The 14,919-nt window shown below is 34.4% G+C and overlaps 1 protein-coding gene across 5 annotated transcripts in view; it reads right to left on the reverse strand.

The window, feature by feature from the left end:
* REV3L (REV3 like, DNA directed polymerase zeta catalytic subunit) overlaps positions 1–14,919 on the reverse strand; it is a 203,960-nt gene that overhangs the window by 108,508 nt on the left and 80,533 nt on the right. For 4 of the 5 annotated variants that reach the window (XR_002343827.1, XM_021091238.1, XM_021091241.1 and 1 more), the window contains 5 exons: positions 13,399–13,498; positions 8,148–8,242; positions 7,481–7,585; positions 6,378–6,462; positions 6,142–6,290 (listed from right to left, as the gene is read on the reverse strand). Coding sequence is in view for 4 of the 5 variants with exons in the window: in XM_021091238.1 (XP_020946897.1) it covers positions 6,142–6,290; positions 6,378–6,462; positions 7,481–7,585; positions 8,148–8,242; positions 13,399–13,498 (534 nt within the window). In the remaining variant the exon portion in view is untranslated. Of the gene's footprint in view, positions 1–6,141; positions 6,291–6,377; positions 6,599–7,480; positions 7,586–8,147; positions 8,243–13,398; positions 13,499–14,919 lie in introns of those variants that run through there. The other variant, XM_021091250.1, reaches the window with a different exon arrangement.

Consider the following 14,919-nt stretch of genomic DNA (forward strand, 5'->3'; position numbering starts at 1 on the left):
ATAATTATAGCAACTGAATTAATAGTTTAAAATTCACTCTCTTTACCCCCCCCCCATATAAAATCAATGAACAAAAAACTGTGTTAAAGTCTGGAAAGTTTTACAGATCAGATCTATCAAATCCCTAAGAAACAGATTATATCAAGCTAATAAAAATTCTTGAGGCATTCCTGCTGTGGAACAGTGGGTTAAGAATCCAGTGTTGTCTCTGCAGCAGCTCAAGTCACTGCTGAGGTGCAGGTTGATCCCCAGTCTGGCACGGTGGGTTAAGGATCTGGCTTTGTCTGTCTGTGGCATAGTTAACATTTGCAGCTCAGATTCAATCCCTGGCCTAGGAACTTCCAAAAGCTGTGGATACAGCCAAAAAAAAAAAAAAAAAAAAAAAAATCTTAAAAAGATTGAAAAATAAGAAAAGCTCCACAATTCATTTAATGGAGCAAAGTATGGATCTTTCCCAATTACTAAGCACCGGCACAAAAACAGGAATATAGATCAATGGAACAGGACAGAAAGCCCAGAATAAACCCATGAACCCATGGTGAGTTAATCTATGACAAAGGAGGCAAGAATATACAATGGAGAAAAAGACAGTTTCTGCAATAAGTGGTGCTAGGAAAACTGGACAGATGTATGTAAATCAATGAAACCGGAACACTCTCTAACACCATACACAAAAATAAACTCAAAATGGATTAAAGACCTAAATACAAGACCAGACACCATAAAATTCTTAGAGGAAAACATAGGTTGAACACTCTAAGACATAAACTGCAGCAATATCTTCTTAGATCCACCTCCTAGAGTAATGACAATATATGCAAAAATAAACAAAGGGGAAGAAATTAAACTTATAGCAAAGGAAACCCAAAACAGAATGAAAAGGCAACTCACAGAATGGGAGAAAATATTTGCAAATGAAGCAAATGACAAGGGATTAATCTCCAAAAATATATACATACCTCCTGCAGCTTAATATCAAAAAACCCAAACAACTCTTTCAAAAAATGGGCAGAAGATTTAAACAGACAATTCTTCAAAGAAGACATACAGATGGCTAAAAATCACATGAAAAGATGCTCGACATCAATAATTATTTGAGAAATGCATATCAAAACTATAATGAGGTACAACCTCACACTGGTCAGAATGGCTATTATTAATAAGTCTGCAAATAACAAATGCTGGAGAGGGTGCACAGAGAAGGGAATCCTCCTACACTGTTGGTGGGAATGTAAACTGATACAACCACTATGGAAAATAGTATGGAGGCTCCTCAGAAAACTAAATATAGGACTACCATATGATTCAGCAATCTCACTCATGGGCATATATCCCAACAAAACTTTTCAAAAAAAAAAAAGATACATGCACCTCTATGTTCATTGCAACACTATTTACAATAGCCCAAACATGGAAACAACCTAAACATCCATCAACAGAGGAATGGATTAAGAAGATGTGGTACATACATACAATGGAATACTGCTCAGCTATAAAAAAGAACAAAATAATGCCATTTTGCAGCAACATGGATGGAACTAGAGATTCTCATACTAAGTGTGTTAAGTCAAAAAGAGAAAGACAAATATCCTATCGCTATCACTTATATGTGGAATCTAAAATATGGCACAGATGAACTATCTACAGAACACAATCTCACAGACATGGAGAGCAGACTTATGGTTGCCAAGGGGAAGGGGGAGGGAGTGGAATGAACTGGAAGTTTGGGGTTGATAGACAAAAACTATTACATTTAGAATGGACAGGCAATGAGGTTCTGCTATATAGCACCGGAAACTACAACTAATCTCCTGTGACAGAATAAGATGGAAGATAATGTGAGAAAAAGAGTGTATATACATATATATAGATAGATAGAGAGATAGATGACTAAGTCACTTTATTACACAGCAGAAACTGACAGAGAAAAGATTGTATGTCAAATATAATAAAAAATTAAAAAAAATAAAAGCATCCACCTTAAAGCCAGGAAAAAGGCTTTCATAATTTCTACTTTAACAATATCCTAAAATTCTTAAGCATTGCATTAAAATATTTTTTGAAAAAGTATGATGCTGGGAAGAGAAGTAATAAAATCATTATTTGCCAATGATGACTATATACACAGAAAATCCAACAGAAAAGGTATATAAACTATTAGCACTAATAAGAGTCGCTGGGTATATGATACACAAAGGTCACTGAAGTTCCCTAATACCAGCAATTAGAAATTTTAATTTTTGCAACATAGATGGACCTAGAGATTATCACACAAAGTGAAGTCAGACGAAGATAAATATCACATGAGATCACTAATATGTGGAATCTAACAAAAATTATACCAAAAAACTTATTCATAAAACAGTCCCTACTGTATAGCATAAAGAAATCATCCAATCTCTTTGGATAGAACATGATGGGAGATAATGAGAAAAAGAATGTATATATATGTATGACCAGGTCACTCTGCCATATAGCAGAAAGTTGGCACAACACTGTAAATCAACTGTAATTAAAGATACAAAGTAATTTTACCAAAAAAAAAAATTGAAACTTTACTGAACAATATGAAAGAATAAAAATATATCATGTACATAAATGAGATAATTTGGTATAGAGAAAATTTTTAAATGTTTCTAAATTGGCCCATAAATTCAATAAATTTCCAATAAAATCTCAACAGAGTTCTTCCGGGAAACAAGACAATCTGATCTTAAAAGTAACATAGGAGAGCTTTTTATTTTTGGAGTTCCTGTCGTGGCTCAGTGGTTAACGAACCCAACTAGGAACCATGAGGTTGCAGGTTTGATCCCTGGCCTCGCTCAGTGGGTTAAGGATCCGGCATTGCCGTGACAAGCGCATTGCCCTGCACTGTGGTGTAGGTTGCAGATGCTGCTTGGATCCTGCATTGCTGGGGCTGTGGTGAAGGCCAGTGGCTACAGCTCTGAATTAGACCCCTAGCCTGGGAACTTCCATATGTCGAGGGTGCGGCCCTAAAAAGATCAAAATAAATAAATAAATAAGTAAATAAATAAATAAATAAATAACATAGGAGAGCTTTTTTAAAAGATTAAGAGTAGATAAGACAATTTTTGAAGCCAAATAAGGGAAGATCTGCCCATGATATCTATCAATACTTACAAAGAAACAGTAATTACAACAGTGTGCCATTAACATAGGAGAGCATAAATTAGGGTGGGAAATTCAGTGGAAAAAAATTTTCAATAAATCTGTTGGAACAACTAGCTCTTCTTAAACAGAAAATAGATATAATAAGATCCTTACTATATACACAAATAAAATGTCAGATGAAGTGAAGACCTACATGTGAGAAACCAAATTTGTAAGCACAAGCACACATAAGCCTTAAGGATGAAAACTTTAATTACATCAGTTTAGCAAAGGATTTGTTAATCCAGGTACAAAAACCAAAGAAAGGAAAAAAAATGTTAAATATAACATTAAAATTGAAGACACATAAAATGTTTTCTACAAAAGAGGAAAGAAAATGGGGGAGAAAGCTAAAAAAAAAATTTTGTGAAGACTTTAAAGTACAAGTCTAGATGTGGGGAAAATATCTCTACAATAAATATAACTGACAAAGACTTGATATCTAGAAAATAGGAATTCCTACGAATTAGTAAGAAAAAGACTAGTGACCCAACAGAAAATGAACAAAGAACATGAACAATCAACTCTCAGATAAAGACACTCAAAGGCTCTAATGTATTAGTAATCAGGAAATGCATATTAAACTAAGGAGATTCAGATTTCAAAGAGTGAGAATGCCAAAAAATTTTTACATCTTGCATTATCAAATATTGTTGAAGATGTAGGAAACTATAAAGTCTAAAAAATCATGGGAATATAAACTTAGGTACAATCGTTTTATGGAGCAATTTTGTAATACTGGCATTATTGCCAAAACGTGACAGTTTTATTGTTAACATACCTCAAAATCTGAAAAAGTGAGCACTAAAATTGAGCTTAAAAGGAAAATAAAAGGCTAAGACAAAACTTATGCAGCTCTGTGATGAGAAAACACTAACGAAATCAATAATTGGTACCCAAGGAGATAAGTGTTCAATCAGACAGGCAGCTCAGTGTGGCTGGAGGCTGTCATAGCAGATATTAAAAATGCACAAAGTAGGTGTGGAAATTCTGGGTACACTTTGATTAGCGAGGGGCTGGCAGATACTAAGACAAAGCAAATGGAGGTAGAGCTCTGAGGCAGAAGGCTGCCACTAAGGTAGGTACTCAGGAGATGGTGCAACCTGCCATGAGTTAGAAGAGGGCATAAGGCTAGAATGTAACTCTTAGGGAAGGAGGATGCCCTGGGTAAGTGAAGGTGCTCATTTCTAGCTGTTCAATACAGTCAAAAGAGCCCCTGCTGCCAATACAGTAGTGAAAATTCCTTTCCTGCTGAAAGCAGTATTCTACTCCTGCTATTCTGGCTCCCTCTGCCTAGAAAAATTATGTGCGAAACATGACTTGTGAGTGAAACTTTCATTATTCTCTTACTTTCCAATCATGTGTAAACTAACTGCATTACAGAAACCCTGTTAGAAAAGATGCTACCTAGGTAAAGTATAATACATATGCCCTAACACCTGGCAAATTACACTTTTTTGTCTTCTATAGAAACTCTTGTACAGGGCCAGAAGGAAGATGTAACACTGTTAACAATAGTGCAAAAGTGAAAACCATTTAACAGTTGTAGAGAAACAGATAAACCTGTTTAGTCTTACAAAAGAATGCTAATCAGCATCTAAAATGAATGACCTAAAAACATGTAAGAATAAAGACAGATTTCAAAGTTATATCACTGACACAAAAGAAACTCAACATCATTATTAATGAGAAAAATAATAATTAAACCATAATAAGATGCCATTCCACACATACTAGGATGGCTACACTAAAAAAGACAGAAAATAACAAGTATCAGAATGTGGGATTGCTGGAACCCTCACATACTGCTGGTGGGAATGTAAAACAGTGCAGTCACTTTGGAACATCAGCTTGGCAGTTTATTTAACAAATGACCCAGCAATTCTCCTTCTTGGTATCTATTCAATAAAAATGAAAATATATATCAACATAAAGACTTACACATAAATGTTCAGAGCAGTAGCATTATTATTTTTTTCCCTTTTTCAGTTACATCTGTGGCATACAGAGGTTCCCAGGCCAGGGACTGAATCCGAGCCGCATCTGCAACCTACACCACAGCTGCAGCAGCATCAGATCCTTAAGCCACTGCGCCAGGCGGGGAAATCAAACCAAGAATGCCCCAGAGACAAGCTGGATCATTAATCCACTGCAACACAGCAGATACTCCAGAAGAGCTTTATTCTTAAGACCAAAAAGTGAAAACAACTCAAATATTCATCAACTGATGAATGAACCAATAAAATCTATCTATACAATGCAATACTATTAGGCAATAAAAAGGAATGAAATATTGACAAAGATACTACATGGATGAACCTGACAACACTATGCTGAGTGAAAGAAGCAAAACACAAAGGTTACAGGTTGTATGATTTCATTTATTTATCAGAAAAAGGCAAATCTTGAGAGACAAGAAAGTAGATTAGTAGTTACTTGGGGTTGGAGGTGGGAACAGGCATGATTGCAAATAGACAGAAGGAATCTTTTGAGGTGAAGAAACTGTTCTAAAATTGAATTATGGAGATAACTGTACAACTCTGTAAACTTAACTATAAATCACTGAATTATACATATAAACTGAGTAAAATTTGTTATGTAAATTATATCTCAATTAAGTTGTTAAAAAATATAACAAATGAAAAAAGCAAGTTGCTTAATCTATTCCAAGTAGGACATCATTTATGTAAAATTTAAAGCCTAAAATAATAGTATATACTGTGGACATGCATAATAAGAAAATATAATATCATATATGGTAACCGTTTGCACCATCTTCAGAATAGCGCTTACCTCTACAGATGAAGAAATGATAAAGGAATGGGAGAGAGATTTTTACTACACCAGTGATGTTTATTTCTTAGGAAAAATTAAAAAACCTAGTTAACTCACCCAAATATTAATATCTTAGTGCTAGATATACAGGATATCTGTTACGGCATTTTCTATATACTTGAAAGAAAACCTTACCTTTGCTCAACTCTGTATCTTTGTGGACTTCAAGCATATTAGCCGGTGTACACTGAAGAATTTCAGGAGACAGAATCTCAGAGTGCAGTGTTAACTCAGCAGAGAACTCCTGGGATCCATCGCTATAGTCCACAGATCCTGATAATGTTCTGTTTAATTAAAACATACCCTTTATAACAAACTGCATAACAAAGCAATAAAATTAGTTCTGAGATCTATAATAAATAACCACTTACACAGAGAAATCATTCTGTTTGAGAATTTCCTGAAGTCTCTTCTGAAATTTTTTTTCACTTTCTGTTGCTGGCACAAACCTGCGATCTTGAATTTTAAAAGTGCATTAAAAAATGTAGATAGCAAGTGAATGAAATATTTTCCTTTTTCCTAGAGTAGCTTTTAAAATGGTAGCAATTTCCTATCCTTCTCTTGACACATGTAACACCACCTAAAAGTAGTCCTATTATAAATCAAACAAAAGAGAAATGGTTGTTACAGAAGCTATAAAATTAAACACAAAGTCAGTTCAAGATTAAGTTATATAACTTAAAACTAAAACAGAAAAACATTATTCTCTACCTGTAACTAGTAACTTTCCCCTTATAAAACAAAATATTTCTATTTTAAAAGATATAAAAGGCATCCAAAATTTATCAAAGCATTTTGAGTGTCCAAGATTTTATAAAATTTTTAATTGGACTTCAATATAAGCTTATCACTTATTTCAAATACATTTCCCTTTTGAATTATGTCTTTTATTCTTTTACCTTTATTTAAAAGTTTCTGTTGTATCCATAGCATTATTTAAGCCCACTCAAGTTCTTTTTGAATATAGGAGGGTTTAATAAAAAAATGAGTATTTCCTCAGAGTTGTACAAGGTAATCAAAGTGAGAATTATATGACATACTCAGAAAATAACTGGGGGGTGGGGCAGAATCTCAAGGGTTATTACATTTTCAAAGCTTAATGAACTGAAACAAGTGTTTCCAAGTTGGGATTCAAGCTCTTCTTTAAATATTCTGTAACTCATTTGGAAATATGAAAGGTTAGAACATACTAGAGAAAGAAAAGGGAGGAAAAAGTTAGGGCAAGAGAATAAGGTACAGTGAAAACCAAGACCAATGAGGAGGTCAATTTCTTATGAGAAGAGAGATTATGAGTGACACTTTGGAGGTAAAGAATTACCACTCAGAGCAGTGAGAATAGAAAATATATATATAGAAAATTTAAAGGTAATTTGAAAAGTAAAATCTAACATCAAGTTTAAAAACTCAATGGTTTAAATTTTTCCATTAAAACATCTAGTTTAAAAAAATCTTGAGAGTACTATCAGGTTTATACCTTGTGATTCAGGATGACTAATTTGAGAAGTTTCATTTCTGTTTCTTCGCCGTTGCTTTTCATCTTCCCATATGGCCTGTAGACCAGGGTTTCCACCAATCTGAGCTGTAATAGCAACAATACTTCAGTACTACAACGGTCAAAATGAAAATACTTGCTTAAAAAAAAAAAGAAATCCTTATATGAAAAAGAAAATACTGCCATTTAAGAAAAACAATTACCTACTTTGTGTAATAGGACAAACTATGCCAACCCACGTTTATTATATTACTCTTTTTTGGGTTTTCCTACTAGTTCTCCAAAACCCAGCAAGTGAGTAAGAGTCAAGCATTTGATGTCAGCCAAGAGACCTATAAGTCTACTCCTTGGTACCCGAAAATAAAAAAAATTGAAAGGCAAAGCATATTAAATTCTTTAAAATAGCTATTTTATTTAGTGTCACACTTACTTCAAGTTCATGGTTATGCAAACAAATTCATATGAATTAAAACATAAACAAAATTAATGACTATCTCAAGGTACAGAAAAATATTCATAATATTTGATTTTACATCCCTCCTTTCTTTAATCTCACTTTCCTAATAAAGTTTTCTTCTCTATTTTATCCACTGTTTGGTCACTTATTTTTGAAAATAAAAACATATATTAAGAATAACTGTGTATATACCTTCAATGTCCAACCGATTTAAGATATCAGCAGCTACAGCATCCACTTCTAATTCACATGTACTCTGTGGTTCAACACCCTCCAGTATTAAAGAGCTGTATTAGAGTATCAAAGGACACATTTATTATGAAAGAGAAAATTTTCTGAAGATTTTTCTTATTTAAACAATTTTTCATGTTCAGGTGGTAACCAGAACAGCCAATGATATTATGTTAATTACTCTATGTATATATATGAAGAAATGAAAAATTGGAAGAGAAAAATACAAAACCTGACAACTCTACTGAAATATCTTTTGGAGTGTATTTTACATATTTTTTATTATATTTTATACATAAGGAATGTACAATGTCTTACCATGTGGGTCACATCCAGGGTAGAATGGAATAAGACGACACAGGGACAACAGAGGGGGCACATCAAAACCACACATATGCAATCATTTCCCCAGAGACATCTATCTCAGCAATCAAAGATGGGTTTTTAAAAATGAGGAGGAAGTATATAATAAGAGATGAATGGAGGTGAACATACTGAAAAGTGGGCAAATGATACTGTTTTCCCTGCCCTCAACTAATGCTGAGCTGTGGAATGCTTTAAAATTCTCCAGAACCACGGAACTGAGAAACCACAGGAGTTTAACAGGGGGAATCATAGCTAGGAAAAGAAGTGACATGATGAGGTCATTACTTTTTATAAGAACTACACAGAACTATTCCCCAGTAATTGTGTTTGACTTAAAAGTCATTTTGTTTTTTATTAGAGCCATAAGAAAAATTAGGAAGACACCAATAAACTGTCCCTGCTTGGAACAATGAACATATCACAACTAGTGTGGATCCCAATACAGCCGTTCCAAAATTTAGATCTCCTACCAATATGGTCACCAAATGAAAAGGAGAGAACTTTTACTAGAAAGTGGGTGAGGGCAGATTTTATTAACATTTTCACTGAAACTTAAAAACAGTTTAAGAGACATGTGTTAACATATCCTCAATTCCCACTGTCTATACCTAAGGTAACTCTGATAGCACATTTGAGATTAATTTGTTAAAGTGCAGAATTTTTACAATTTAAGTATGTATATACACACACACACACACATATAGACACAAATTGCACAAATATATCTTTTTAACATTGATAGAGAAGGGATGTATTAGTCATCCTATTACAATATATCCATCCCTTTAACTTTCAGAAAAAGTAATTCTCAATATAGCTTGTCTTCTTTATGCATATAATTTAACAAAATCAGCTTTGCCATGAATTAAAATATCAGATGAGACAGTTTTTGGCTAACAGTTTTCTCCTTTATACGAAAAAGTTTCTCACTTTTGGAAGAATTATATTATAAATCTCTAAGGTGAATTTTCCAGGAGTAGCACATTTGTGACAAAAGAGGGAAACAATAACATTAAGAAATGCAATCTCTAGGGAGTTCCTTTGTAGTGCAGCAGGTTGAGGATCCAGCGCTGTCACTGCAGTGGCTCAGATGGTTGTTGTGGTGTGGGTTTTATCCCGGGCCTGGGAACTTTCAGGTACCGTGGGTGAGGTCAAAAAAAATAAAAAAGAAATGTAATCTCACAGTATAAATTTACAACTATTTCTACCCCTTATTACAAAACTACTTCAGACATTCCGAACAGGAGGTAGGTGTTCCTAGGGAAAGGAAGTCGTTTTCAGAATTTAAAATTTGTTTCCAGTAGACAGAAAGGTGCAATTGCTTCCAGTAGACAGAAAAAGTGCAAGTAAAAAATGTGAGTCAGCAAACATATGTATACCATTCATTTTAGTCACAAAACGTAGATAAGCAATACAATGGTAGTTAGAAAACTGTGTCTCTCTGAACATTTATGTTCATAGCTTAACAGAAAGACCTACTATTTACAATTGTCAAAGGTGGAACTCAGACATCTATAATATGAAAAAATCTCATCAGATCCTTTGAAAGACAGGCAGGATTGAGATTACTGCGGTAGATTCAACTTTTGTGAATTCAATACTCTGCCAAATGACCCTGAAGGTCTACAGTAAGTGTTAACTTTATTTTTTTATTATTATTATTTTTTTGTTCTTTTTGTCTTTTCTAGGGCCGCTCCCACAGCATATGGAGGTTCCCAGGCTAGGGGTCGAAGTGGAACTGTAGCCACTGGCCTACGCCAGAGCCACAGCAATGTGGGATCTGAGCTGCGTCTGCAACCTACACCACAGCTCACGGCAATGCCGGATCCTTAACCCATTGAGCAAGGCCAAAGATCGAACCCGAAACCTCATGGTTCCTAGTCGGATTCATTGATCACTGCACCATGACGGGAACTCCAGTAAGTGGTAACTTTAGCTAGCCAGTAAGGTTAAGTAGAGCTGCTAACTAAGCAGGGCTCATCTCATAATTATTAGTTTGTTGCTCTCTATTTGTTATTGTCTTTGAAACAATGTTTGCAAAGGGATACAAAACATTTTTTGTTAAAAAAAAAAAAAAAGAAGGTACCCAGAGGAAGGTACTAACACTGAGAATAAACATGAGACTAATAAAATTTAAGAGTACTAGAGGTCCCATTATGGTTCAGTGGGTTAACAACCTGACTAGTATCCATAAGGATGCAGGATGGACCCCTGGCCTCTCAGTGGGTTAAGGATCTGGCGTTGCCATAGCTGCAGGGTAGGTTCCAGATGCAGCTCGGATCTGACACTGCTGTGGCGTAGGCCAGCAGCTGCAGCTCTGATTCAGCTCCTAGCCTGGGAACTTCCATATGATGCAGGTGTGTCCCTAAAAAAAAAAAAAAAAAGAAAGAAAGAAAGAAAGAAAATTTAAGAGTACCGATTTGGCAAAAATGTTTGATATTATATTTTTTGTACTTAATGAAATGATGAATTTTCATGTTTAATAACAAGCATCCTAAAAATATGGGTCAAAACATATAGCTATCCTACATTTATTATAAATTCTAAATCTTAATACTTTTCTAATTTCACTAGTTTGCTTTTTTGTATCTTTGTTTATAATTTGTCAGGTCTTAAAAGTTAATAATTCAAACTTTTCATTATAATACATAGAGTTTCCCCAAACTAACTCCTAAGCAGTGAAGCTATACCATAGTCTTTGACCTAATCAGAAAAGTGTTTGTTCAAAAAGTTTTTAGAGTTCCCACTCTGGGGCAGTGGGTTAAGAATCTGCCTGCAGCAGTATGGGTTTGATCCCTGGCCTGGTGCAGTGGGTTAAAAGATCCAGCATTGCTGCAGCTATGGCGTAGGTCACAGATGCAGCTTGGGTTCAATCTGTGGCCTGGGAACTTTCACATGCTTCAAATAAACCTTGATTTGAGTTGATCATGCAAAAAACCAAGTTACTATATGTACAACTCAAAAAAACCAAGGAATCTAGCGAGTAGGTAAAATCCTTGGGTTAAGCTGATTTGCTGCAATTTTAGATAGATAGAGGAACTGTGTCACAGGCCTAAAAAATGAGATAGCAAATAGCTTGTGGGTTACTTTGTTCTAGACTGATCAGAACCTAAATTAGATAAATAATATTCTCTCTAAACTTAATACCATTTCAACACAATCATAAAAACAACTCTATTGTATTTGATTAGAATTTGAATTTGATAATGTTCTCTCTAAACAATACCATTTCAACACAATTATAAAAACAATTCTGCTGTATCTGAGAAGGAACCAAGTAGTACATATGTATGTGCACGTGTACAACTTTCATAAAAAAAGTCTTGTTACTTGTTAAATGAATCCAGAAGTAAGGCAAGTCACTGACCATATTACTTTGAAGCCTTTGAAGTTTCATTTTGGTATGATATTTCAGTTATAGGACAATGTATTTCTATATTGATTGAGATCCTTTTTTTTTTGGTCTTTTTAGGACCACACCTGCAGCATATAGAGGTTCCCAGGCTAGGGGTCCAATTGGAGCTATAGTCACTGACCTACACCACAGCCACAGCAATGCAGGATCCGAGCCATGTCTGTGACCTACACTGCAGCTCCTGGATCCTTAACCCACTGAGCAAGGCCAGGGATCAAACCTGCATCTTCATGGATACTAGTCAGATTTGCTTCTGCTGAGCCATGATAGGAACTCCCTTAATGAGATTCTTTCTTAGTTTTAGGTCTTAAAAAGCCCAAATAATTCTATAATACAGAAATTCTGTGAGGAATGTATTAGGATCTAGCTTAAATTAAGCTCTAAACAAGTATTTTTATGACCGTTTTATCTTCAACTGATGAATAAATTCACGTTTTCTTATCATGAAATAAAAAATGAAGTCACTTAACTAAATGCTTTTCCTTTTCTGCACTCTTCAAAAAAATATCTGCTTAAAACATATCTGGTGACTTATGTGTAGTGAAAAGAGGAAAACCATACCACCCTATCAATACCCAAACAATCAATAAAAAGGATAAGAGAGCTTGGGCAACAACTCTGTGGTATAAAACAGAAGTCTTCTGGGTTCTATGTAGATAAAGCTGTTACTGATAATTAAGATAGGTATTGATTATATAACCATCTTATGGTAGGAAAATCTAAACATTTGTAATATGTTTTCTCTAAGAAAGTCTAGTAAATCAAAAATAGTCACAAGAAATCACAAACTGTATTATTCTTATACACTATGTCAGCCCCCTTTTTTCCCCCACAAATATTTAATATTTATGGGTTATTTTTATTTATTTTTTCCTTTTAGGGCAGCACCTGCGGCATAGAGAAGTTCCCGGGCTAGGGGTTGAACTGCAGCTGCAGGTAAAGGCCTACACCACAGCCACAGCAATGCCAGATCCAAGCCACATCTTCAACCTACACCACAGCTCATGGCAATTCCAGATCCTTAACCCACTGAGTAAGGCCAGGGATCAAACCCACATCATGGATACTAGTTGGGTTCTTAACCTGCTGAGTTATTTTTATTAAAAATATTTGTTTAGGTTTTAAATTACTATTTTATTATGTAATTTTTAGTTTAAAGCTATATATCAATTTAGAATGTACAATGAAGATGAATGTTGGAGAGAAGTATAAAAACTTACATCTGGATTCCTTTTATTAGGTAATAATTAGGTATATTTTCATGATGTATTTTTGAAATCTGACTCTACGTAACATACTAATGTTGAGATTTGTTTTGATAAACTTGTAGATAAAAATAATCATAATAAAGGCTAAAGTTAAATCATGCTAACCACTGATTTCCGAATACAGTAGGATATATGTAAGTTTTCCTTTACAACATTAACTCACCTTGGTATCTCATCATCTTCCCACCGAAATAAAGTACCAGTAAAAGAATTTTTTCCTGGTAGCCGATCCTTACAAGATCCAGTTGCACGCAATGGATCACCTAGGAATAAAAAGGTAAAAGAGGTAAGTTCCACTTTTAATTTGCATATAATTACCCTTTAGGTAAATTAATATACAACCCATATCACTGGTTCCTAAAATTATATCCTAAAAATTCATACAGGATCCTCACAATGGAGAGTACTATTTCCAAACTGAATGGGGTAAAAGTATCTGCAATATATGGAATTGAGAGAGAAATGGCTACAATACTTTCGTACTAGAATAAAATTATGATACATTTAAATGTGCTATTGTAATGGATATGCTTAAAATCTCACTTTAAAAATAAAGAACTAACAGAGTTTCTGCTGTGGCTCCTCAGTAACAAACCAGATTAGTATCCATGAGGATGTGGGTTCGATTTCTGGCCCTGCTCAGTGTGTTAAGGCTCTAGTGCTGCCATGAGCTATAGTGGTCGAAGATGTGACTTGGATCCTGTGTTGCTGTGACTGTTGTGTAGGCTCACAGCTGCAGCTCTGATTCGACCCCTAGCCTAGGAACTTCCATATGCTGTGGGTGTGGCCCTAAAAGCACAAAATAAAATAAAATAAAAACAAAGAACTAAGAATTTTTGTAGATTTTAATCTAAATTCCTAGCATATTCTGCATGAGCCTCAAATGAAATCCTAGTGGAAATCAGATTCCAGGCAAAATTCAAAACATACTTTAATACTAATTTCTGAATAAAAAGAAATTACACAATGCATTCCAAAAGTAATGGCAGTAACAGTGAGTGGAAACCTGGGGAAAATGCAAATACAATTTGACCAGCAGCTGGAGGGAGCTACACAAGTTTGCTTAGTTGTCCCAGTTGTAGAAACTCAGCCCTGCTTGGGAAGTAGTTTCTTCAATTTTAGCAAATTTTCTGTGATCTCTTATGGGGAATTTAAATTTTCAGATAAGGTAAGCTTGAGTGAGGGGCATAGAAAGAATCCTAACATTAAGAAAGATAATATATTTGCAATCCTCTCCAACTAAATTTAGTACTTTTTCTTTTTGGTTAGCTTAATCACAAAATGATGGTGTAATAAATCAGACCTAACCATCTTTGATATTTTAACAAAACACATACCCAACTAAAGTAACTGATTCTATCTATATACCTTCAGAAGTTTTTGAAGGCTTTGCTATTATGTGGCTAGGGTATTTACATGGAATTATTTTGCAAGTTGAAGATTATAACAAATATTATTTTCTAATAAATTTATATGAATGAATAACCTACACAAGTTATTCAAAAAATGTGATTCAAAATTGTGTCACATTATAAAAGTTCATGCTTTATCTCTTTATGTATTATTTTATAAATACATACATAATTCTTTTCAACTCAGATGTTAAAAAGTGTAATACGAAATGTCTCTATGACGCTAAGAATATTTCTATATATTTCACCTTAACAATAGTAATCAGTAACAT

Source organism: Sus scrofa, chromosome 1 (genome assembly GCF_000003025.6).
Source record: "Sus scrofa isolate TJ Tabasco breed Duroc chromosome 1, Sscrofa11.1, whole genome shotgun sequence".
In the NCBI taxonomy this organism is placed as follows: Eukaryota; Metazoa; Chordata; class Mammalia; order Artiodactyla; family Suidae; genus Sus; species Sus scrofa.